At 41.2% G+C, this 26,489-nt stretch overlaps 1 protein-coding gene across 5 annotated transcripts in view; it reads left to right on the plus strand.

Annotated features, from left to right (window-relative positions):
• The window catches only part of adgrl3.1 (adhesion G protein-coupled receptor L3.1), a 220,900-nt gene extending 194,737 nt beyond the window's left edge, over window positions 1-26,163 (plus strand). For 3 of the 5 annotated variants that reach the window (XM_033966987.2, XM_055223687.1, XM_055223676.1), the window contains 8 exons: window positions 1,830-2,050; window positions 7,912-7,978; window positions 9,071-9,162; window positions 10,940-11,108; window positions 12,078-12,257; window positions 12,860-12,953; window positions 22,016-22,318; window positions 23,780-26,163. In XM_033966987.2, coding sequence (XP_033822878.1) covers window positions 1,830-2,050; window positions 7,912-7,978; window positions 9,071-9,162; window positions 10,940-11,108; window positions 12,078-12,257; window positions 12,860-12,953; window positions 22,016-22,318; window positions 23,780-24,420 — 1,767 coding nt within the window. In that variant the 3' untranslated portion in view covers window positions 24,421-26,163. The remainder of the gene's footprint in view (window positions 1-1,829; window positions 2,051-7,911; window positions 7,979-9,070; window positions 9,163-10,939; window positions 11,109-12,077; window positions 12,258-12,859; window positions 12,954-22,015; window positions 22,319-23,779) is intronic. The other 2 variants (XM_033966996.2, XM_033967003.2) reach the window with 1 other exon arrangement.
• Window positions 26,164-26,489: the final 326 nt, after the last annotated feature.

Consider the following 26,489-nt stretch of genomic DNA (forward strand, 5'->3'; position numbering starts at 1 on the left):
ATGAGACAACCTGCTCATTTCAAACGAAGACATGGAGCAAATTTGATAAATGTGTTTTGACGTGGGTGTTTATCTGTTTGTGTGAGTGCTACGGTGCGGGGGATGGGGACGGCGTTTATGTGTGCAGCGGATCAGCCTCGCCGCCATTCTCCTCTTAATTACTGGTGACTATTTGCGACCTCTATTAACATCTTCGGCGTCAGTTAGCTCGCGGACGCTTAAGCCCTAATTCCAGCAGGAAAAACCAAATGACTTTGCATAAGTAGAGCTTCTTTACCTGTGTGTGTGACGCGCCGCCGTCATTACAAATGGAAATGAGTGACTCCCTCGCCCCCTAAACTCATTGTGCCTCAGACGTCGGGTAATTGTGTCTCTGTGTTAGCGCTACCGCTCACTGATTCAGAAGTGACTCTTTAGATTAAAGGCATGAATAGCACAGACCAATTGGGCCTGTTCTTAAGCTCTTCCTCCTCATCCTCCTCCTCATCCTCCTCCCAGTTAATGCCGCGCTTTATTACTCCTCTTAGAATAAAATGCAATGTGCGACTACACAGTTGGATGTTTTTGCGTTCGGAATATATAAGTAGAAATACAGTCAAAGTCGAGACAAGCCCATAAATAAACTCCAGCTAAAAGAGCAAATAAAAACCCAAACGATTGTTCTGAAGCGTGGCTCGACCCGGATCATAAACAATCAGTAAAACACGATTCTGTGACCGTGTTTTTAAATAAATATGGGTCCTGTTGATGTTGAAGTTATTGGTATTTTAAAATAAAATTCTCTCCACATATTTAGAGTGTGGCCTCCCAGACCTCAGTGCCTTTTCATTCATGTTATATTTACTGCTCACTTTTTCTCCAGTTTTTCTTTTAATGTAGATCTTATGTAGTTTTCTGGTTTATTTTGAATCTGTCTCACATGTCGCTTTCAGCCTTCAGCCTTTTCCAGAGAACAGTGTAATCTAAAATCCATTCATTCTCTGCTTATGAACTACAGTGTGCCTCAGGTGAATGCCAATTTATTTCCATTTAGCTCAGTATATAATAATTACCATCTTACAAGGAACTAATTATCATTTTATCACACAGTTCACTGAAAACATGTGATTACATTGCAATAATACCACTGATTTTGCCTCTATTCACTACCTAAATGCTTTCATTGGCTTTTTAAATCCCAAAATGTGTCAAATTTGATTTGCACCATGTGTCTCACATCGCTGATTCATTTAGCAGTCCCTCTATTCATTCAAAATGTTTGGCAATGACAAAAATCATATTGAATTGTCAACGCTGTTGCCAAGGCATTCAAGCAACCTGGTCGTTTTGCAAAGTGCTTTGGTTCTTTTGTGTGGTCAACCACAGAGGCCTTTTATTCTCCTCCAAACTCAAATGGGGGCTCAAGATCAGAACCAGAGTATTTAAAAGTAATAGCCTGATTTGATACAGTTATTATAATCTTCAGATACTGTAATTACTTTGTGGAGACCTTGGCGTGTGCTTGTTTAGTTCTGCATTCTGATGTCGTCCAGGTTCACTTCAGCAGCTCAGAAGAATCAAATCTAACGTAAAGGTTTGTCGTTCAGGCTTCTCTGTTGTGACTGATTGAATCCTGGCTCCACTCTGCTTTTATTTGTCCTAATAATCCCTATTTCAGCCAGTGCTCTGGATATAAATACATCATGATCCATTGTAGTCCATTAAAAGTGCCATTTGTTACGACAGAATGTTGTGTATCAAAATCAGTGAATTAGAGCAGTGTATTTATCTCCAAACAACTGACCAGATAAATGACCATCTCCATAAATCTTCTCCATTTGTTTGTCCAGATTGCCTGTGCTGTCTTTGCCGCCCTGCTGCACTTCTTCTTCCTGGCAGCCTTCACCTGGATGTTCCTGGAAGGCGTTCAGCTCTACATCATGCTGGTGGAGGTGTTTGAGAGCGAGCACTCCAGGACTAAGTACTTCTACCTGGCAGGTTACGGGGTGCCCGCTATCATCGTGGCGGTGTCGGCAGCAGTGGACTACCGCAGCTATGGCACGGACCGAGTGTAAGCGGCTCGTGGGGCTCGGGGAGAGGCACAGGAAGCTAGTATGTGCAACATGTTTGCCAGGCAGGGTTTTTAGGCCAATCCCTACTGTTATTTTGGCTGTTGGACTTTTCGAGCTGAAGAGAAGGAAATGCAGGGGGAGGTGTGCACCACATGAATATGACAATGTGTGAATATAGAACGCTTTCACAAGGACAGACAAGGACGAGGATGTGGGAAAAATACAGGCTTCATTTTACCTGTTACTTCAGTGCCAAAATGTTTAGAAACAGAGGAGCACTTCCTGTATTACCACATGACATCACAAGGTGGAACGTGGTGTTTTCTGTTTGGGAGAAGAACTCAGGGTTTGCAGTGCGTGAATGAAACATAACACAACTCCAGTTTGAAGGTTTGTGATGAGGAAACAACATTATAACACAGAAAACAGAGTAATATGAGCCCTTTAAACCACTCTAACCGCTTGAATCTTTGAACATTTTATTGTATTGCTTTATATTTGAAACACAGTAGATACTAAACTCATTTGAAAATCAGAAAAGTACACCTGCGGGCTACATAAATACAATCAAACATATTGCACCTACCAGCAAAAACGTGGAATCTTTTTCTATTCAGTCTCGCATCTTTCCGTAAAAGCACCTTTGCAGTGCGGGGCGATGGAGGAACGGGGCTGTATATGGACACGTGCGAGCTCGTTATGTCTTTAAAAACGCGGCTTACCTGGACGAGAAGAGTAGTCACGTAAAGGATAAGACGACGCATTAAGAGTGCACCGCAATTATTCATGTCTTTCTTACTTGCCACCTACAAACGCACACTCTCGCTCACTGTTCTCTCCGCCCTTTGACCTATAAACACTTATCTATGGCGTGCGTATGAATATTACATATACATAATACACTTAAATCTGTCCGTGACCCGTCCTCTCTTTCCTCACAGTGAAATCACGCAGGTTAAAAAGAACGTCGGATTTGCTTATAAATGGCTGATTCCACCGACAGAGGATAGTACAGTCGTCTTAAATGATTCAGACGCGCTCCCGTTCTTAGCCGCTCCCGAGGCCATTGTAGTCGCACATCAGAACTCATCGCTCCGCACTATCCACACAGCGGTCCATAGATAAAAACCCCGTGATTTAAGAGTGTTTAAACGTCAAGCCACACCAATCTGTACGCCACTTAGATCAATATTTCATCACGTGGGCATCATTAAAACATGAGAGCCCAAGTTAGACATGAATAATCCACACGGCGCGGCGTCAGATCCCTGGAAATATCTCGGTGACAATGGATACAGTGCTGCGGCAAATTTTGTCGCGAGTATTTAACGTCGGAGTATGTAATGGTAAGGATTAACGGCAGGTCTGTGCGTGCGGTCCGTGTGCGTCTGTGGTTTGGGTTTGGCGTTTCAGTCTCTGGTCCATGAAGAATCTGTACGAATTAGGACGAGACACATCCTTGATACTTTTCCATTCATCATCTAGTCTGGGAAATGGCTTTGCATATGATATTTGACATAATATTGCGACTAAACCCTTTGAAAATATCAGCGGCGTCCCCCTGCAGTGTCACCTTGTCACATAAGCCACCTTCAGTCTCCTGCATTAGCCGGTGGCACTGGCTCTCATTCATGTCCCTATAATGAACGCAGCTATGACTTAGCGCAGGAGCCCCTAATGGGGGATAGTGTGACACAGCCAGGGACCCATAATGGAGGGCTCTCTAATGTGCTGGAAATTGAAAGATTAATAATTCAAAAGCAACTGGTCATGAATCAGGCGGCCATTTTGCCCCAGTATATTTTTTTGTTTGGCACCTTTCTATGCAACCTATCGGGTCTGACCTCTATCGGAGGGCGCACCGGAGCCTTTTTTGCATTTCTACTCCCTAAAGTGGATGAACAAAAGACTTTTGGGGTAATGTAATTCAGCATAGTGCTCTATATCCTCTCCAGCCTTGTCACAAACAGTGGATATATAGGCTCAGGCGTGTCCCACTCGCACAGGTTCATTTGTTAAGTGTCTTTCCACATAAATAAGTCGATAATTATCTTCAGTTGATTCTTTGCGACACAGACGTACTGGATTTTTGTCTGTGTGATCGTTCAGTTGTCCAGGTATGACCCATCGTAAAAGAAAAGGACAAGAAAAATTTGCGCGGCTTCACTCCTATAACTTTTTGTCCAGATTTGAAATTTTCTTTTACGATACTGGACTTTTACGACTTAATACAAAAGTGCCCAAAGTGAAACTCTGGGTTTGATTCAAGTTTGTATTGAAAAGACAGTCAGGAGATGGAACAGAGGACAACCGAGTCTATTTTCTGATATTTTAAGTCAATTTAGTCGTACATTTCTTTACAGAAGAACGTTGAATGTGCAAAGTGTCATTAGTTTTGGTCCTCAACCTGCTAATGCACATTCATTTTTACCCAGTGACGAAAAAACTTAAGGAAGCCACGACGTAAAAGCTTAAAGAGAAAGCGTCACTGAACTACATGTTTGAGGTTCAGTCCATATTATTGCGAGATAGGGCCGGTGTAATTGTTATGAACCAGCTCGTTTGGGGACAGGGAAGTAACAAAAGAAAATCAAGATGGAAAAAGGTAAAGTAAGAAAAGTAAGAAGGATGGTAAGAGTAAACTAAACAAAAAGGGACTAAAAATATATAAACAAAGAGTACCTTGCAAGGGTTTAAACAAAAACAAAAGGGTAAAGTTAACTACAACACAAATTTTACAGTAACAAAACAAAATCTTGACGAACAGAGTCGGTACTGACAACGAAGTGTCTCACCACAAAAACTCACTAACCCTGTAGTGACTTGACCAAAAGAGACACGCACAAATTGACAAACTGGCCGCTCCAGACCAGCAGCCCCAAACAGGTGTCCTGAACCTTCTTAAATGGGTGGGAGGCGGCTGAAGGTGGGCCCCAGGATTGGCCAGGCTTGGAAACAGTCCGCCAATAACATCCAAGGGCTCCAACGGCCACGATTATGGGGAAAGTGGAAGATTCAGGGACGCAGACGACATAATGCATAAATACATAGATTGCAGCCCTGCTCTTTAAAGGTCCTATATGACGCAGATTGATTCTTTTAAACTTTTAGCCATGTCATAATGTTGTTACCGCCTCAAAAAACAGACCTGGAGTTGTGTTTTGTTTTGTTTAGCTCATTTATTTGTCTCGCTACATTTCCACAGCTCAAAATGCTCTGTTCCACCTTGTGATGACGTTCCAGGGGTGAAAATCATCCAAATTCATCTAGTGAAGGTGCGTCGAGTTTAAAAAACAACTTCCTGTATCACCACATGATGACATCACGAGGTGGAACAGAGCGTTTGAACTCAGAGCTCAGCCTAAATATGCAGTTTTTTTTGTGTTTTTTGTCGCGTGAATGAAACAAAACACAACTCCAGGTCTGTTTTTGATGAGGAAACAACATTAGAACATAGACTGGCCCTTTAAATACCTGTATGTTTTGCTGCAAATCGCTTTGCCGTTTAAAAAAAAATAACACTTTTGCACGATGCAGCGGTATAACTCACCTGAGAGAGCGTACATCCGCGCTAACCTTGTCACAAACTGTATATATTATGTGTCCTCATGCATGCGAAACATCCGTCCGTGTATTTAGTATGCGCTGGACTGGGTGGGTTATCCCGGCCGGTGTGTCGACAGTGCGTCTCTCCGCTGACCCTTGACCCCCTCCAGACTTCATAAATAGCCCACGTGTGACGGCTGCTTCCATAAGTCAGTATTCAAATGCACACGCTCATGTCATATCTCTGGGTCCTGAGGGGGGAGAGCGGCTGAATCTATCATTGATGTTCATCCACGGCTGTCCGGTTGTGCTCGTGTGATGTATGTCTGTGGTCCACTCCTCCTGTACCTTTAGTCATTCCTGTCACTTTCACATGTGCCCAACTTCCTCCCGTTGTCACCGCGCTTTTGATAAACTACTATTTTTTTTCATCGTGTCCCAGTCTCTATAATAAATTCAATCGATTCTATTTGAAGCTGCTGTACATTAAAGCTCATGTATTACGCAAAAAATTGACTCTTGTGAGCTTTAAGTCGTGTTATAATGTTATTACCGCCTCAAAAATAGACCTGGAGTTGTGTTTTTTTTTTCATTCACACATGTTTTGAGGAGTCTGTCTACATCTCCAAAGCTCAAAATGCTCCGTTCCACCTCGTGATGTCATGAAGTGGTAGTTTTCGAGTTAATCAAAAGACTTTTTTTGCCGTCGTCGGTGAACACAGCTCACAAACTACCAACTTTCTTTGGTGATAAACTGCAACATAAAAACACTGATTAAGTACAAATAAGGGCATGCGTAAAGTTAAAAAATATATGCTTAAAAATAACAAAAAAACAGCTCCTTTAATATGCAGAGTTTGTGTGTTAAACATGTATGAATGAAACACAACTCCAGGTCTGTTTGTGATGAGGAAACAACATTAGAACAGATCAAAAATAGTGTATTATGGGCACTTTAAGTAAGAGAAGGCAAAAAGTTCAAAAAATGTCTGCAAAAATATAAATTAGAATTATAAATGTATTAAAAGAGTTTGTTTAATCGTAAAAAACAAAACAAAAAACAAACTATAGTTGTTGTTTCACTTTCTCCAATCCATTCCTAAACTTATATATACTGATGTGATTTATATGTGAAATATAAGTTTTTTTCTTCATTATTATGCATTTTTTGGCTGGTGCGACTTATACTCAGGAAAATACGGCACATACAGAAGACATCAGATATACAAAATAAGATATGTGGAATTATTTAGTTAAAAAAATATTAAATAACTCGCTTTCATATTTTTTTACATTTTATATTCAAATCCTCAAAGTGGCCTCTCTTTGCTTTGTCGGTCCATATATCTTACTTCATATATTCGTATAGTCTTCTGTATGAATCTAAAACGTAGAAACTAGTTAAAATAAAGAAGAAAAAGAACATTGAAGGAAATGATTTGTCCAAACTTTTATCTGGTGTTTAAACGTGCACTACCAGTCAAAAGTTTGGACACGCCCTCTCATTCAGTATTTATTTATTTATTTATTTTATTTTACTACTTTTTACATGTTATAAACACACAGAAGACATGAAATATTTGAAGTAAGATATACGGAATTATGTGGTAAAGAAAAAAAAAGTATATGCCAGTCTTTGCCTTGTCGAGAAATATTTCATAGTTATTTTATTTTATTTTTTTTACTACATAATTCCAAAACATTAAATGACGAGGGTGTGAGACATCAGATATATGGATTATGTAGTAAAGGAAAAAAATAAGACTCTATTTAATTTTTATATATATATATATTTTATATTAAAATCCTCAAAGTTCCACCCTTGGTTTTGTCAAAAAACATTTAATTATTTTTTATTTAATGTTTTTTTTTTTCCACTTTTTTTTTTTTATATACTTCATACTTCCAAAACATTGAATGATGAAGATACATGGAATTATGTAGTAAAGGAAAAAGTGAAATAACTACTAAATATTTTTCAACAAAGCAACGGGTGGACACTTTGAGGATTTGAATATAAAATATTTATTTAAAAAAAGTCGATTATTTACCTCTTTTTTTTTTCTTTACTACATAATTCCATACATCTTACTTCATATATTTGATGTACCTCTACTAAACATTTTCTGACAAAGCCCAACGCATATTTTGAGCATCTAAACTGTAGAAAGTAATAAAAATAAAGAAAAAAAGAGTGAATGAGAGGGTGATAGTCCTGCTTTATTTAAAAACGAGATAATGAGGCTTTAACAAACACATAACGTGAGATTTTTTTTTTAATACTTAATCCTTTTTCTTTGCGTTTCTTTTCTAGGTGTTGGTTACGACTGGATACATATTTCATCTGGAGTTTTATAGGACCTGCTACTCTGATCATTATGGTAAGACACAAACACCTCCAAATGCCGCTATACATTTTACAAGCGCGTGCATTCAGAGCAAAAAAAAAAAAAAAATCCCTCTTATAGATTTACTTTCATTTTTATTTAACGAGCTGAAAATCCTTTTGAAAGCATTCCGGGCAGACACTGGAGTGAATATGACAGGTTGTTAGGAAAATATTGGCACCTTATTGATGTGCTGTTCCATTTCAAGCAAACACTACGAAACTAGTAAATGACACTTTCGGCTATGACCATAATTTACCACGGAGTAGCTGCAAAAAAAATCAATCACAAACAGCGTGGGGCAGATATAAACCAGACCACTCACGCTTATATGAAAAACGTAGAAACAAAGCTATAGAAAAAGAGTGTTTGCCCAAAAATGGCTCCAATTAGGCGAACGTCAGGGCTGATTCTCGCGTTTCATTGTCTAGAAATGCCACACGGGTTATCGCCGCTGATCTATCCGAGTCTTTTAGTGATATCAGTGCGTTTGTAGCTGCTGTGTCCCTCCACCTTTTGGCTCTGGTAACGCAGTCGTCCACGCTATTACGTCTTTTTTGTGCGTTTCCGAAGGCCAGTCGCAAACCCCACATCTGCACGAATTGGATTTCTACTGCGCCAGTGATTCTCTACGGCTCTCTAAATGGCTGCTCTCAAAGGGCCAGTTGTAAAATATAAGTACTTTTTAAACTTGTTAATTAATTGTTTCTGTATTTATTGCTTATTCAAGTTACAAATATTACACACGCATTTGCCTAGATGTAAAAATATCGCCGTGTAACTGTATCTCCTGATAAAATGACATTATAAGACCATCATACCTTTTAATTTACCCTGTCGAGGGCCGTTTAAAATGATGTGGAGGGCCAAATTTGACCCGTGGGCCTTGAGTTTGACACGTGTGCTCTACGGCGTTTCCCCCCCGACTCTTTAGCTAAGAGTATTTCCCGCACGTAAAGTACAAACACGCTACGGGGGGGAAATGAAATGATACGCAATGTGTGTGACGTGAGCGAGTCGCCACGGTGACATTGCGTCTTTAATTAGCCGTGTATTAACTCCGCTGTTTTGTCTTGTGTGTTCCAGCTTAACGTAATCTTCCTGGGCATAGCGCTATATAAGATGTTCCACCATACGGCGATCCTCAAACCGGATTCGGGATGTCTGGATAACATCAAGTAAGCACGCACTGCCCTTTTTGGCGGGGGGGGGGGGAAATGATTGAATTTGACGATAACTGTGGCCACGCATGCTTGTGATTATGTCCTTGTTTTTGTCATATAAAATCACTTCACCTCTGCTTGACATTTCATCACATTGTTATTCCCAGTCATGTTACTATTACTCATACGGGTTTTCGAGAATGAAATCTGGCTTCATTTATTCCCCGTGCGCAAACTCTTCCCGATATCTAACAAGCTCGCTAATCAGAAGTTGCGTTTTTTTGGTTTTTTTTGCCAGTATCAAAAGCGTGTGGCTAATTTTCAGTAATTTACCCAATGCCCTTTTTCACATGCAACTTTAAAATGCATGAATTTGAACTTCTGATTTGTCATTTAGATATTGTCGCCGGGCGTTTTTTCAATAAAGTTACGAGTAGGAAGCGCGTGACAAAACCGGCTCTACGCTTCAGCGCTCTTAACAACAAATTAAAACGGCTAATCGAGTTCAAAAATCAAAAGGCGAATTAGGACCGTGGTGCTTTGGAATTCTCTTTGCAATGACTTTCGGAGCGCACGCTTAACCGTTCAAAAGATTGTAATCTGTTTTCCATTCATTAGTCGACTCTTACTGTGGTTCATTTACTTGTTAATCATCATTATGTCCTTTTGTGTTTTTTCTTTTCTTCCCTGTCCCCCATCTCCATCTGCCATCATGGTTGTCTTTTTTGTGGATTTGGCTGCGGTAAGGCCTCTTCCCACTTCTTTTCCTTTCTGTCGTTCCCAGAAATCATTCCCCTGCGCACCCCTCAGCGCCACGCCCTCTCCTTTAAACGAGCCCAGATTGTCTCCGTACTACAACCACTCTGTTCGACGCATTACGTTTTGCGATGTGTGTGTGTGAGCTCCCCGTGACCTTATAGAACTAATGCGCTATTGAAATATAATGGCGAGATGTGAACGAGGGGGGAGACGGGAGGGAGGGGAGGGAGGGAAGTTGACTCTAGGGAGCACTGGAGGGAAGAGGTGAAATGGCTAGATTGTGAGGAGCGGAATGGAGTGCGCACCCTTTATAGACGAAGGGGTCGTCAGCGCGAGCGTTATTGGAGGCTCTGTCTCGCCGGAATGGTGCCACAGAGGCCAACATCAAATCAATCACTGCACAGTCTCACTCGGCTCACTCCTCCCTAAGTTTTTTTTTTTTTTTTTCCCCTCTCCCTTCCCCCCTCGTGTGCGTCTCTGTATCTCTATTCCTCAAAGGTGATCACTTCCCAGTCAGCCGATAGCGCTAGCCATGTCCAACCACAAACTGTGACCTTTAGTGTTGAAATGTCACCCCTAATGACTGAATGTCCGACTACTTACTGCCCAGAGAAGCCACGTCTAGACCGAGCCCGACGACGAGGACGACGACGACATTTGGGACCTCAGCAGCGGCTTTATTTTAAAATCTCGGCTTTAAAAAACGTATTAAATCTGCTGCCTCCGTGGTTATAGTAAGAATGACACTAGCAGACTTCATTTCAGGCTGGGAAAATATTCTTTGGAAAGAAACTGTTGACTTTCACTATATTACTCAATGACATAAGCCCATTTATAACCTCTCCCTCTTTCTATAAAGTGCAGTACTTTTTAGGAACTCCTGCTGTTTTCTCCATTCCCCTCCTGCCGCGACAGCCCTCAGAGTGAACCCTCGCTAACGCCTTTCCTATGTTTTATGGTCCCACATGCATCATACATGTCTGACAGCCACTCAGCGCTAAATGAAAACGCTTTGCCCTTCTCCCGTGTCCAGGTCCTGGGTCATCGGGGCCATAGCGTTGCTGTGTCTGCTGGGCCTCACCTGGGCGTTTGGCCTCATGTACATCAACGAGAGCACTGTTATTATGGCGTACCTCTTCACCATCTTCAACTCGCTGCAGGGCATGTTCATCTTCATCTTCCACTGTATACTGCAAAAGAAGGTAAGAGACTCTGTGGTATTTAGTAAACACCACAGATAAGACGGACTGCACACACGGGAGAAAATGTATATCTAAAGTTTTTAGGTTTTTTAAGCACAATCTGTTTTCTTTTCCATGTTGAATACGTTTTTCTTATATTAAAGCTCTTCTCTACTTCCTGTCTTAGCATTAATAATACAGCGTTTGGTATACATGGTGTGTATCACTTGCTTCATTTGAAATATGGTTTGCAGAAGGAGCCTACACATTGAGGATATTTTTACAGAGTCTCCCACACACTGTCAGTGCTCGGGAGAACAGAAGAGCAGTATGATGTGAAAGGAAAGAGCGGTTAATACTTTTGTCTGGCTGCAGTCCCACGGAGAGTCTTTCACTTTTAAAGGTTTGACCAGTGAACAAGTGCAGTATCTGCGCTTGAGCCTGTGCACTGCACTTAGGTATGTGAAAGGCCCAGGGATCAGGTATCTCGAGACATGTCCTCCGAACACTGCTGAGGTTTTCTCTGGCGCCGGCCCAAAGTGCTTTCTCCCAAGAAGCATGGAACAACTCGGCACGCAGCTGTGCAAACAGAGCATGTGGCAACACACGCCTGCCAGTCCAACAGCCTTGTTAAAAGCCAATTACGCTCCTATTTGCTCTAACTGGATTGTGATCTAAATGCAGATGTTCTTTGTGTACAAGTGCATCATATGTCTCTCCGAGGACTAGGTCCATTTCAGATCAATATGGCTGTAATAACATTTGGGCTGACAGGGATACGGAGTTCATCTTGTCATGTGTGTTTTAGAACTTTCATGTTTGTTTGAGAAATTTCATAGAAGCATAATAAAACATCCAAGATGAGACTGATTTTAGTCATAGAGCACACTGTGTGAAAGAATATGCCCCCAATAAAAGAAGTAGCACAGTGTGTGATTATTCACACCTGTGAGTGTCACTCTGCTCAGCTGCGTCACTTTCTCTCCTCAGGTGCGGAAAGAGTACGGTAAATGTCTGCGTACTCACTGCTGCAGCGGTAAAAGCGTGGAGACCTCCATCTCCTCCTCCAGTAAGACCACCACGTCTCGGACGCCCGGCCGCTACTCCACAGGCTCTCAGGTGAGCTTACCTGCCTGCACACCTGGACGCTACAGCACAGCAGACTCCCAGGTGAGACCAGTGCTCCAACAGGGTCCTCGATTATCACCCGCCACTTTCAACTACAATCCATCAAAGCGTTTGGTACTGGGTACTTCACTTTTATCCCACATGTGAAATACAATAACCACATATGTTTGTATGTGGTTATTGTAAAAATATGAACAGCCCTTTGCAGCAAACGTGTCATACTGTTTGAAATGTTTAAAATAGACTAGAGCTCAGTTTGCTCTGCAGTATATAGAGATGCTGAATACTTCCAGTGCATTTCTTCCTGCATTTGACCAAAATAATGTGCATTTAAAATCTGCTGATGGATTGTGTTAAAGTGCGATAACGAGCCCTGACCTATAGCTCCATATTTGATACTGTCATATTTTTTACATATAATACAATTGGAACTAATGGACCGTTACCTCTCCCACCTGTTACTCCCCTGCCACATTATGACCTCTCCTACACTGAACTGCCCTCTTCACACAACCTACTTCTGCTCACCATATTTGACCTTTTTGTTGTCTTTCCCTCTCCTTACCCTGGCTCCTATCACTTCCACTGCTTCTTTGTCTCCTCCTCTTCTTCTTCTTCTTCCTCTTCTACTCGTCTCCGCGCAGAGCCGAATCCGGCGCATGTGGAACGACACCGTGAGGAAACAGGAGTCTTCCTTCATCACTGGAGACATCAACAGCTCTGCTACTCTCAACAGAGGTAACGGCGGGATAGCTACCATTTGCATGCCCATCGCTGTCACTGTATGTACTTTATTAACAGCAGGACGCCTCAAAGCATATGCTGTCATTTAGCGGAGAGGTTGGAGCCCAAACTTCACATCATAGCCCTGTGTTCTTCCGCTCGAGACAGGATTAGCAAAGTGGATTGTAAACAGCAGTCAGAACTAGGCCTGTCACAATAACACATTCAGAAGTGTGATATATCGCTGAAGTAAATGTACACGATATTACACTGTGTATCACATTACACACTATAAGTACCCATGATAAACATTGACCTCCAAAAATGATTGTTCCATCTGTTATGTGTTGAACGATAAGTTGATGCAGGATTTATTATGACAGGCCTAGTCAGAATCATTTATTGTAGAGAGAAGAGCAGGTTTTGTATGTTAATGTTCTTTTTTTTTTTTACATTTTCCACATATTTAGCACCAAAACACTTCTCTCAAACATATTTTTTCCATTCCTACAGCCAGAAATTAAGACATATTTTTATCTATAACTGTAAATAATTGGCACATACTACTTAGCATCCACGATCCGTCAGTAGTTTTCATTTGTTTGGACGTAGTTAGAGTAAATACTTCATGTACGTTTTACTGCATTATGCTCAGTTATGCTTTATTAAAGGGTCTATATTACGCAAAATTGACTCTTGTGAGCTTTTAGTCGTGTTAGAATGTGGTTACGTCCTCAAAAACATACCAGGAGTTGTGTTTTGTTTCATTTACGCATGTTTGAGTATCGAGTCTTCGCTCAAAATGCTCTGTTCCACTTTGTGATGTCATGAAGTGGTAGTTTCGAAGTAAACGGCTCCTTTTACCTTTCGTTCAGCACAGATTAGGCAAATCCAGGGCTGAAATTATCCAGGCGATCCTAGATTCAAGGTGCGTTTAGTTTAAAAACACAGTGGAGCACTTCCTGTATCACCACGTGACATCACAAAGTGGAACAGTGTGTTTTCTGTTTGAGAGAAAGTGCAGACATTGTGTGTTCGTGTGTGAATGAGGAGTTTGTGATGAGGAAACAACATTATAACATAGATAAAAATATAATATATAACCTTTAGGAGTCAGAAATGTTGCTTATTTATGGTACAAATTCCAAAAGACGTTATTTAGGGCAAGGAAAGTTTATTTGTACGGCACAAATGGTCCACAAAGTCATTCAAACTGCTTTAGAGAATAAGAAAGACATTAAAATCACAACACAAACAAATAATCATGATAAAAATAATATTAAAAGCAAAAAGTACAGCATATTTTAGTCATGTTAGAATGTAGTTACATCCTTAAAAACTGAAGCTGAATCGTCCAAATGATTCTAGAAATGAAGGTGTATGGAGTTTAAACAGCACAATGGAGCACTTCCTGTGTTACTAGGTGACATCACAAGGTGGAACGGAGTGAAGAACAGCCTAAATATGCAGGGTTTGTGCGTTAAACATGTGTGAATGAAACAAAACACAACTCCAGGTCTGTTTGTGATGAGGAAACAACATTAATATGCAGCAGGATTTGGCAGTGAAGAGACCGTACACCACAAGCTAAAAGTTGTTTCCAGTCTACAGTAAAATGACTCACTTTGCGGCTCTAAAGTTTATTATTATTAGTGAAATGTGATGTCATGAAGTGGTAGTTTTCAAGTTAGCAGCTCCTTTTACTTTTAGTTCAGTAGCGATTGGCAATTCCAGACCTGAAATCATCCAAATGATTCTAGAAACGAAGGTGTGTGGAGTTTAAACAACACAATGAGCCACTTCCTGTTTTACTAGATGACATCACAAGGTGGAACGGAGTGAGAACTTGTCTTTAACATGCAGGGTTTGTGCGTTAAACATGCGTGAATGAAACAAAACACAACTCCAGGTCTGTTTGTGATGAGAAAACCACATTATAACATTGTAAAATCAGAAAATAAGAGTAATACAGACGCTTTAACAAGTTTCACGGGTTCGACTTAGTCTTTTTTCAAATATGATAATCACATTCGACCGCGTAAACCCTCTCGCTATGGCCACGCGGGACTTTACAAGCGTATTGTTACTTCACTATATTGGATCCTTCAAAGGACTTTACTACATGACCAATTCCTTCACTGTAAATAATGCAAATTTACTGCCAGCTTTAATAATCTTCCTCCAGACTTTAAAGCCCTTTAACCACACTATCACAAATGCATAGGTAAGCACATAAGACGCGTCCGGCTTAGCTCCCCACCCCCCACCCCGTATACGTCGACCGCTGTTAGCAGTTAAATGGGTATTATGCTAAGTATTTCCAGTATATTCCGTGGTTATTACCGTTGCCGTAATGGTCAGCGAGGACAGATTGAACGAGCGTAGAGACGGAGCAAATGCCTAAACATTGTGACACGAGCGCACGTTCATGCCGCCGTTTTGGTCGTCCAGGAGTAGAGGTGTGGCCCCCGTTTCCTCCCGGCCGCTAATAAGCTGTTAGCATGACAGATTGATGCTAAAGCTACGCGGTGTGTGTGTGTGTGTGTGTCAGCTGCAGAATTATCACACACTTAAGAGAGGCAGGCTAAAGAGACCGCTCCCCCCTTCCCCGCTCTTCCCCGTCCTCCTCCACTTCCACCACATCCTGGACTCACTCTCTCGCTCTATTCCTCCGCGGAAAGTAGCTCGGAGATTTCAAATGGCTATGTTACTGCAGCTTTCATGGATGGAAAGGACCGAATTGGATCCTGAGAGGAGATTGACTTGTTGAAATGACGGGAGCGGGTTTAATTTAGAGCTTCTTCGCGAGGCAGTTTGAAATAATCTGCCTCCATTTTACGCAGCATATTTATAATGTCACTTACAGTTTACTACCTCTGTCTAGGCGTTTAGTGCTCGACTACATTTACTCCTGCCGTTTAAATTTATTACATTTATTAAGTGCTACTCCCTAAAACACTGTGGTCTGTGTTTTCGCAACAGGTATTTTTGTAGTTTCATGCAAAAATATCATATATAGAACATGGAAACAGCAGCGGGTTTGGTCACGATTCAGTAAAAATAAATAAAAATATAAAGCAGATTCACGCAGGGCTGTATTCAGAGGTTAAAACTCCTGTCGTAAGTTCAATTCCCGTTAAATTTTTCCATAGACTTTCCGGAAAAACTGTATTTGTATTGTGTTTGGAGCTCTAGGCTAATCAGCAATGTGGAAACTATTAAAATCAATTCAACGACAACGACAGTGACGATACAAACAGTAACATTTACGTTTTAAAAAGAGCCACACCAGTGTCTCCACATCTTTTACTGAAGCGGATTGCACTGAATCTGATGTTTGTGAGTGACTTTATTTCATTTTTTGACTTATTCAGCTGCAAATAAAACTGTACATTAAAGTTCTTAGCGCAGAAAAGTGTCGAATCGTGCCGTGACAAACATCTCGGTCGCACTCGTCCATCGTGGTCTCCTAAAGCGTCGTTTTAATCCACCTGCAGCTTTTGGAGACTGACTTTTTTGTAATGAGTCCAGATTTGGGCGGAGTATAGAATAACATCTTTAACTGTACGTCATCAGAACACGAACCAAATTTGAACATAAAAGTATTAGCTTGAGCGGCAACATCCTGCGTCGTCCATTATCTGACATTACGCAAAACTGACTCCTCTCGGCTTTTGACCACGTTATAATGCTGTTATCGCCTCAAAAACAGACCTGAAGTTGTGTTTTGTTTCATTCTTACATGTTGGAGTAACATTTTATTATTAGTCTGTAACATCTCCAAAGCTCAAAACGCTCTGTTCCACCTTGTGATGTCATGAAGTGGTAGTTTTCAACGTTAACGGTTATATTTTACCTTTAGTTCAGTAGTAGACTGGCAATTCCAGGGTTGAAATGATCCAAATGATTCTAGAAATGGAGTTTAAAAACACAGCGGAGCACTTCCTGTATCACCACATGATGACATCACAAGGTGGAACAGAGCGTTTTCAGTTTGAGAGAAAAACTCAGCCTAAATATGCAGGTTTGTTTGTGCGTTAAACGTGTGTGAATGAAACAAAAAAACACAACTCCAGGTCTGTTTGTGATGACGAAACGACATTAGAACAGATCAGAAAACAGTTTAACACGAGCACTTTAAGTTATTAAGGTGAGACGCTGCAGGTGAACATGAAAAAATCTTAAACTTCGAGATATCTGTTTGAAATCCCTCCTGTCGTTCACTCACATAAATGTAATAAACAAGTGTATTACGGGTTTTTCATCATGTCATGTTTTTATATAAAACTAAGAGATTTTATGTGTAAAAACAGACAAAACTGACCATTTTTGGCCCATTCAAAAGAGAAACATGAACAGAGCCAGGTCTAAATGTCTTGCTTCTTTTTGTTGTCACATTAGACACTTAAAAAATACACAGAGGTGATTTTGTGTTAGTATCTGAGTAAACTGGATCTGACTGAAAATTTGCCTAAAAATTCAAATTTCGCCTCATTTTTTGGCTTTAACTTCTCCTTTTACCTTTAGTTCAGTGGAGATTTTGCAGTTCCAGGCCTAAAATGATCCAAATGATTCTAGTGAAGCTGTGTGGAGTTTAAAAACACAGCGGAGCACTTCCTGTATCACCACACGATGACATCACAAGGTGGAATAGAGTGTTTTCAGTTTGAGAGAAGAAGAACTCAGCCTAAATCTGCAGGTTTTGTGTGTGAATGAAACAAAAAAAACACACAACTCCAGGTCTGTTTGTGACGAGGAAACGACATTAGAACAGATGAGAGAACGTCGTAACACGGGCCCTTTAAGACTGAAACTGGAAAAAGATATGAGAGCGTTTCTGCTGAATTGTTGGTGTTTTTGCTCTTAAATCATTGCATCATGGTCTATGGCTGGTTAGCCTCCAATTTACTCCAATTTACTTCTAGAACCTCTGCGGTCTTGGAATCAGGCAGGACTGTTGAGCTCCATTAACGTCAAGGCTGGGCAGGATGAACACTACATTTCAACACGTTTTTTTTTTGTTTTTTTGTTTTGTTTTATTATTCTAATTTGGCTGTCGACTTTAAAGGGCCCATAATAATCCGCCGTTTTATCATCTATGTTATGTTTCCTCATCACAAACCTTCATTCACGTGTTTAAAACGCACAAACCCTGCACATTTCGACTGAGTTTTTCTTCTCTCAAACTGAAAACACGCCGTTTCCCCCTTGTGATGTCATCATGTGGTAATACAGGAAGTGCTCCGATGTGTTTTTTTTAAACTCCACACACCTTCACGGGAATCATTTGAGCGATTTCAACCCTGGATTTACTCTTATCGTCAATGAACTACAGGTAAAAAAAGGAGGTGTTAACGGGAAAACTAGCACTTCATGACATCACAAGGTGCAACAGAGCATTTTGAGCTTTGGAGATGTAGCTAGACTCATAATAAAGGACTCCAGATATGTTTTTGATGAGGTATTAGCATCAAAACACGACTTAAAACGCACAAGAGTCAATTTTGTGTAACATATGAGCTTCAATCCTATTTAAAAACACAAAAATCATAAATATTTCCTCACTCTCGTTGGCGTTCCATTGGTTTTTAAAGCGCGACGTTACGCAAATCCGCCTTTATTTGTCAAACATACGGTTACAAAAAGCCAATCAAATATTCACAGTACCACTACTACTACTACTACTTTAACAGCATTATTTTGAAGTAACAATACTCCGTGCTGCCTGAGTCTGAGTCACCCCACGGCCGAGCTCCCTCTCTCCACCAGACACATTCCCAGATCTTTTGTCCATTAAGTCCGCCGTCGTCACGCTTCCCTGCCCAAGCGTTTATTGAGGGCGCAGCGCACACACCTCTCCGTGTCTCCGTCCAGCCTGTGTACGTGTCCGGCTGCCAGTATGACTTGTCCAGTTGCTTTTCACCTCAGACTTTTTTGCGTTTTTTTTTTTTTCTTTTTTTGCCTGTTTGATTTACCTGTGCTCTTTCTCTTCCCTCTTTCTTCCACACACTCACGTCCCATCCACTTCTTCACTGCCACATCTGCATACTGTCTTCCCTTTTCTACTCCACTCGTCTGTTTCTGTCCTCTCTCTCTCTCTCTCTATCTGCCTGTACCAGGAGCCATGGCTAATCATCTTATAACTAATGCTCTCCTTCGTCCCCATGGTACTAACAATCCTTATAACACACTCCTGGGGGATTCTGCAGTCTATAACAACCCGGCCGTGGGCATGTACAGCACTCAAGGTCTGCCTTTCTCATCTTTCTCTTTTTTAGAAATAATAAAGCACTTTTACATGTATTTGCTGCATGCTGCCTGCCTTATAGCCAAAAGTATAACTGTGATGCATTGGAGAGTAATGTCTGTTATCACTGTGGCTCCCAAGGGACTCCCATCCATCATATTGTCTTTCACAAAGGACACCCAGTGGGCAGCCTCTACACCGCATAAAAACCTCCTCAAACACTGCCAGCTTGTAGCAGTGGAGTGTAGATATTTATCTAATAGCAAACACGGTTTATACTCCCTGTAATTTGAAATGGAGCTGTGGATTAGTTTGGCCTCTATGAAATCTTATACGTGCGTAGATTCAGAGCGTTTCTTTTACCGACTTTGTGTAATTGTGTGTTTATTTTCTACAAAACCATGTCACTATTTACTCCCTCGAAGTTGTTTTTGGAGGAATTTGCGTGTGTTTAACCCTGTAGTGTCGGATGCTAAATAGACTCGCGGTTGCCGGCTTTCCGTTACCGTAACTCCGCAACCAATTGTGCGATCGTGTAAATTCAAACGGCGTCTCAAAGCAGAGGCACGACGCTCTTTAAATGTGTGACTGTCGTTACGGTAATGTGCTCACGCCGCCCTCGAAGACGACCAATCAGAGCGCGTCAAAGGAAAAATAAGGATGGATAGAGGTGTAAAATAGAGAAAGTTGTGTGGGAAAAGGCTAAAGTACAGGCTGATACTTCCTTTAATGTGATTTTTATGGCTAAAAAAAGAAAAAAAAAACTCTAGGTGAGCGTCTTTAACCCTCTGATGCATGAATTATGAGTTTTTATTCTTCTCAGGACATGAAACATCTTTGTGAACTGCCTGTAAAAATGAATTAACTTGTGTTCTGTTGTAAATATACAAACACATGTTTCTTTTTATGCTTTGAAAAACATTTTAACAATTTTTGGGGAAATTTCAACACTGTTTAGGTGCAATGTTTAGGCCTGAATAAGAAAACCAGAGGACATTTACTTGCAGTTACACCGACTGACCACTGAACTGACCTCAATGGAGTGTGGCAGCAGAGAGCACTCTAGAGGCTCCACCACATAAACCAATGCATTAAAGAGAAAGTTATGTTTTAGTAACTGTGACCGCTACGCACCAGAGGGTTAAAGGGTTAAACAGTCTGTAATTACTTATTTTCAAGACGCCATATTGCCGATCAATCCCTGTTTTCACCGCTTCGAGTACACGTCCTCTGCTCTTTACTTAACTTCGTTGTCCAGTTTTATTTTCTTAATTGGTGATTCGACAGCGTTTTTTAGTCATTTCGGCGCAAATCAATCAAATCAAATGTTACCTATTACCTGAATTCACGTAGACTTTTTAGAACACAGCTTAAATCAGGTCTAAAAAAACATACTTTTCAGAGCTTTCAACCGCGTTATAGTTGTTTCCTTCTCATTTACTGTCTCGAACTTGTTTTTGCAGTGATTCATGCGTGTTTGAACAATCTTTAATCGCTTATTTTCACGACACCATATTGCCGATTAACCCCCATTTTCACCGCCACTGGGACACGCCCACTGTGACGTACGCACTTCGTTCTCCGCTTTTATTTTCTTACTCAGTGATACACGTAGGATTCGGTAACGTTACGTAGAAATTTTGGCACGAATGTAAAAAAAAAATCCGTAGCTCGTTAGCGTGATCTGCAGCTTTTCATCGGAGACTCTTTGTTGCGATGAAGTTTACGGCGACGTCAGCTCCCGTTGGACGCCGCAGTTTTCTAACGCAGAACTGGGCCGACATGCTTCTTTTATTAAGTCGTTTTAGATGAATATTGCGATTTAAAATGTGCAAATTCTAACGTAAAGATCCACGGGTGTCACAGATTATAGACAGAGCAAACACAAGCTTTAAAAAAAATAATCCATGCATTTAATTCAGTATAAGTGATTTTAAAACTATAGCGATCCACCTGTTTCATAAGTCACTTGGGAGCCATGTGTATTTTTAGTTGAAACGCCCTTCATTGGAGTCTGTCCTTGTACTGTACATGTAGCTGTTTCTTTGGATGTGCTAGCTAAATGTGCACTCAAAACTGTGTCATTTTGCAAATTTAATTACGCTTTGCTGATTGTGTGGTTGTTTAATCTTGTATGCACTCATGTATCTGTCTTCTCTCTCTCCTCCCTCATGCCGTCCATTAGCGCCGTACCGAGACACAAGTACGGCTAAATTAATACTCAACTACTTTGACACCATCCACTGCCTTCTTTCTTTGCTAGTTTGAAAAGCACTCTGACTATGATTTTGAGTCCAATTTAAAACAGAGTAGCAGCTTTTGTTTGGCTGTCAGCCACATTAACGCTCTGCCTCAATTCTCCAGTCCACGTAATATTACTAGCTTTTGTTTGTCACTTTTCTGACAAATAAAGGGTTGGAGAGAAATACAGTATTAGTTTAAATGATAGTGTTTTATTTTGTACATCAGTTTGGTTAAAGTCGTATGTTTAAGATAAAGAGAAAGCTACAGAAACGCTGCACTGGTCAGGGGAAGGTTTTAGCGTTAAAGTACAGGAGGCTCGTCTGGAGTTTTGCCCAATTCCTCCATTCGAAAGATTTTTACTGCTGCAACAAACTTCGTATTTATAAACCTAGTAGTAAATTGGAAAAAGAAATTACATCAGTAGATGCTGTTAAATAAATTATGACCCCTCGCAGCAATATTCTGACTGAAGAAAATGATTACAGATTTTTATGCTCAGTTCTCACTATCTCATAAAATCAGGCAATAATTAAAAATCCCTTCTGACAAATCTCAATGATCTAATGATTTGATCTTTCTCCTTCAGAGGGCATTTTGAACAATGCCAGAGACTCCAGCGTGATGGACACTCTCCCTCTCAACGGCAACCACGCCAACAACTACAGCATGGCCAGCAGCGAGTACCTGAGCGACTGCGTCCAGATCCTGGATCGCAGCGGGGGATACGGTACCCACAGCAACCACAAGGAGACCACTCTGGAGAAGAAGATCCTCAAAGAACTGACCTCCAATTACATCCCGTCGTACCTGAACAACCACGAGAGAGCGACCACGGAGCGCAACCACAACCTCATGAACAAGCTGGTCAACAGCAGCATGGCCAACGGAGGTGACTCGCTGTCTCATCATCTCATTTTTTCACTTTTCTTTCATTTATTTTTGTTTGGTCAGTGTAAACGGTGTCCATAAAGTCCCGTTACAGTTTAAAACGTGTATTATAGTGGTTTACGAAAGTGTTTAACCTCATTTAATGCACGAAGAACATCAAGACGGGACTGGATTTCTCTGCATTTTCGCTGCAGCAGAGCCTCATCAATGGTTCCAATCGCGTCTATTATCTTTGCTTTAGTTCAGTAACGTCCCATGTGTTTGTTCGATTCACGATATCTTCAGCATAACCTCATAAAACCCTTGATACTTATCGTGCGTTCTCTCGAGGAGGAGCCATTTCTTCGAGGTTCATTCAAAAAGACGCTTCTTTAATCAACAGGATACGTGAAATACAGAAATGCAACGTGTTTAAAAACTTTTATAAGCAGCATTTTAAACTTTATAGCTCAGTACAGTCCACATACATTATATTCAGCGTGACGTCCGTGAATGTAGAACTTTACAATCAAATCGAACACTAAAGTAAGTCAAGAACTCAACTGAACTCAACTCAAAACACTTCTACTTTTCAAATGTATAATGAAAAAAGGAAGCGTCGTATTATCTAAGAATTGAAAGTCACTAAAGGTGTTTTCTGGGATACACTGCCTGGCTGGAAATAAAAGTTGCCACCTGGATTTAACTAAGCAAATAAGTTGAGGTTGGTCCGGTCTAGGTTCAGCAGAATGAGGTCAGCTGACACCTGAATAAACTGAATGACCAGGTTGTTCCGTCAATGGATTTGTTCTTCTCTGATGACACGGGCGTATTCCAAGATGATAACGCCAGGATTCATCAGGCTCAAATTGTGACAGAGTGGATCAGGAGCATGAGACGTCATTTTCACACATGGATCGTCCACCACAGAGTCCAGACCTTAACCCCATTGAGAATCTTTGGGATGAGCTGGAGAAGCTTTGTGCAGCGTCAGACTCGACCAGCATCAATGCAACATCTGGATGGAAATTAATCTTGTGACTTTGCAGAAGCGAAATCGAAACAATGCCACAGCGAATTCATGCCGTAATCAAAGCTAAAGGCGGAACAACCAAATATTAGAGTGTGTGACCTTTTTTTTTTGGTGGCAACTTTTCTTTTGGCCAGGCAGTGTATGTGTGGCACTTCCATTGGTACATGTTTTTTTGTTACTTCTGTACTCGTTTTCGTGTATTTATTTAGAATCAATCACACACTTGAGGTAATAAACTCATAATTTAAGCTAATTTTCTTGTAAATAGAAAGCTGTTTAATACAAATAGTGAGCCAATTCAGCTTCAAACTGTTCTTTTCATCTTTTCTCTTGAGAAATCCACTTTCTTGGTATTATTCTATTAAAATCTCTAAAGACATTATACGCAACGAAGCAATCTTTCAATCATTTGGTGTATTTCTAATCCCTGTATCTTGTTTTTTTCCGTAGGGAGCATGCCGGGCAGCAGTAGCAGCAGCAGCAGCGGTGTCAGCGGCTGCGTGGTCAGCTCCAAAGAGGACCCCGGCCCCATGGTGATGGACAACCCCGCGGCCTTCCCCCACGAGGAGAACCTGGGCCTGGAGATCATCAGGGAGGAGTCCAACGCCCCCCTGCTCCCGCCGCGACCCCCGCCCCCGGACAGCCACCCGCCTCCGCCCCCTCCTCCGCACAGCTTCGCCAGGCCGCGCCGTATGCCCCAGGAAACCAGCGAGAGCTTCTTCCCTTTACTGACCAACGAGCACACAGACGAGCACACGCACTCGCCCAATCACAGAGACTCTCTTTACACCAGCATGCCCGTGCTCACCGACCTGCCCGACGCGCACATGAACGGGCTGACCGACGGCGAGGACGAGAGTTCGGGCGAGCTTCAGCCGTGTAAGAGCGCCACTGCTCCCGAGCTCGACGACGTCTACTACAAGAGCATGCCGAACTTGGGGTCCAGAAACCACCTCCACGAATTGCAAAGCTACTACCACATGGGCCGTGGTGGCAGCGACGGGTACATGGTTTCGGAAAATAAGGACGAGTCGGATTCCTCACCCGAAGAACCCCCCGTAGACCCTTCTCACCTGGTCACAAGTCTATAGAGCTGCCCTTGAGACTGCTATCCCTCCCCTCGAACAAAAACTGTTCCCAAATCTGACAGACGGAGCTAGCCCGAGATCGCCAAATACTTGTGACACTTACTTCTGTGGTTGCCGGTTAAAAGTGCAAAGCAGGAAACTGAATGTATTGTCATGAATGGAGTCAACGGGCGAATCTATCTAAGACAATTACTTGCGAATGAAAAAGGAAACGGGGAGGGATTTTGTAATTTTCTTCACTGTTACTTTACTATGGAATCTTTGGATTGATCGTAGCTCTGCGAATCTCCCCCCGAATATGGACCTTCTTTAGCAGATCATAGCATATAGTGTCCAAAAACCCGGTTAAAGGACCTGTCCGTCTGTTTGTCTGTCCTCTCCGTCACTCTCAAAAGACTTTGGATGAAACTTCTCCGAAAAAAGGGAACGCGCAGGTGGTAAACAGTGCACAACGTGATGAACTAGCCGCGAAAAGGCTCCGCCCCTTTACCTGCCAATCAAAATGGAGGATGGACACTTCCCGAAATGACTTAGAGGGGGCGAAGAAACTGTAAACATATCACTCCGATGTTCTCTCTTCCTGTTTCATATCTGCTAAAATGGAGTTGTGTCTGGGCTGGTGTAACATTCCTGCGACTTGTAGTGACTCGCGGCTACTGTGTATTTCAACGAAAAATAAGGAAGCTCATATTACAGACTCGATAGAAAAAAATGGGTTATCTTTCCTTTCTTCTGTAAGCATTTTTCTGTTATCAAAAGGATTATGAAGAAATCACAAACTATTTCTATGTATTGTACAGAATACCAATACAAATGTTGCATATGACCAAGTCTTATTTTTTACATATGAGTTTACAAATTTTTTATTTTTTTTTTGTCTGTGGAACTGTTTCGGAAATGTCTCGACGCTCTGGTGTAGAAGGAGCGAGGAACTACCATATGTCATAATGCGTTTTCATGAATACAGAGACACTGAAGCACTTCTTTAATTATAAAACATATACCTGACACTCTTCATCCTGGACTTTTTATAGACACGTCGCTATCACTCACTTTTGAGATCAATTATTACTATACTTTACCACTGTGTAGTTTTGAAGAGATACAGAGACGGTTATTACGGAGATTCGTGAGAGCATTTTATAAGTTCGGAGCCCACAGGAAACAAAAATAGGAAACGAACGGCAGCGTGTCCGTATCCTCTCTTTTGCCAAATACTAATTGACGTTAACTGATGTGCTGGTTGACACGGTTACTGTACGGAACAAAAGAGATCCAAATGTCATTGCTGGAAGAAAGAGACAAAAGCAGAAGGGAGTTTTGACCCCGAAACGCCAAGATTACACTGTATATGTGTAGTGAACAAATGTGAAAACCACTGCAGCACTGTCCGACGAGGAGACGCCAATGTTTACTTATGTAGGAGGGTCGACTGGTAAAGCGTGTGAAGTGTCGCTCGCACATGTGTCCCACAAGCCCCCTCCATATCCCCGAGAGAGAGATTATTTATTTATCTGTTTATTGGTTTAAAGATGGCAACACAAGCTAGAAGGGTAGAGGCCAGTTCTATGTAGGACTAAATAAAAGTGGCACTGGCTTTGTTTTTGGGTTATTTTTTTAAATTATTATGATCATGATTATTACAATATTATGCTAATTATTTATTCTTTTTGTATGGGTTCAAAGTTGAATGATCTCAAAACTAATATTTGTTGTAACAGTGAAAGTTGTTTGCCAACAAATAAATTACTGACATAGCTTTTGTGGTTTTCTGCCTCTTGAGTCTCATCAGTCGATGTCGAGAACAAGCAGAAAGTGTTTTCATAACCAGCACCACAAGACAGTTTGGGAATTTGTAAACATTTAGAAATAAGATCCAGACATGAGCTGAGAGTTAAATATAACTGTTTAAGAAATGTCTTTGCAGTGGTGGGTGAAGTTTTCCATCTAAAGTAAAAGTATCACATGAAAAAATCTACTTAAGTGTTAAAGTACTTAAACTTAAAACAGTACTTAAAGAGTACAAGTATTAGTGTTAAATACAACCTGTTTTAGAAATGTATTTTGCAGTA

The sequence above is a fragment of the Periophthalmus magnuspinnatus genome, chromosome 1 (genome assembly GCF_009829125.3).
Source record: "Periophthalmus magnuspinnatus isolate fPerMag1 chromosome 1, fPerMag1.2.pri, whole genome shotgun sequence".
Lineage (NCBI taxonomy): Eukaryota > Metazoa > Chordata > Actinopteri > Gobiiformes > Gobiidae > Periophthalmus > Periophthalmus magnuspinnatus.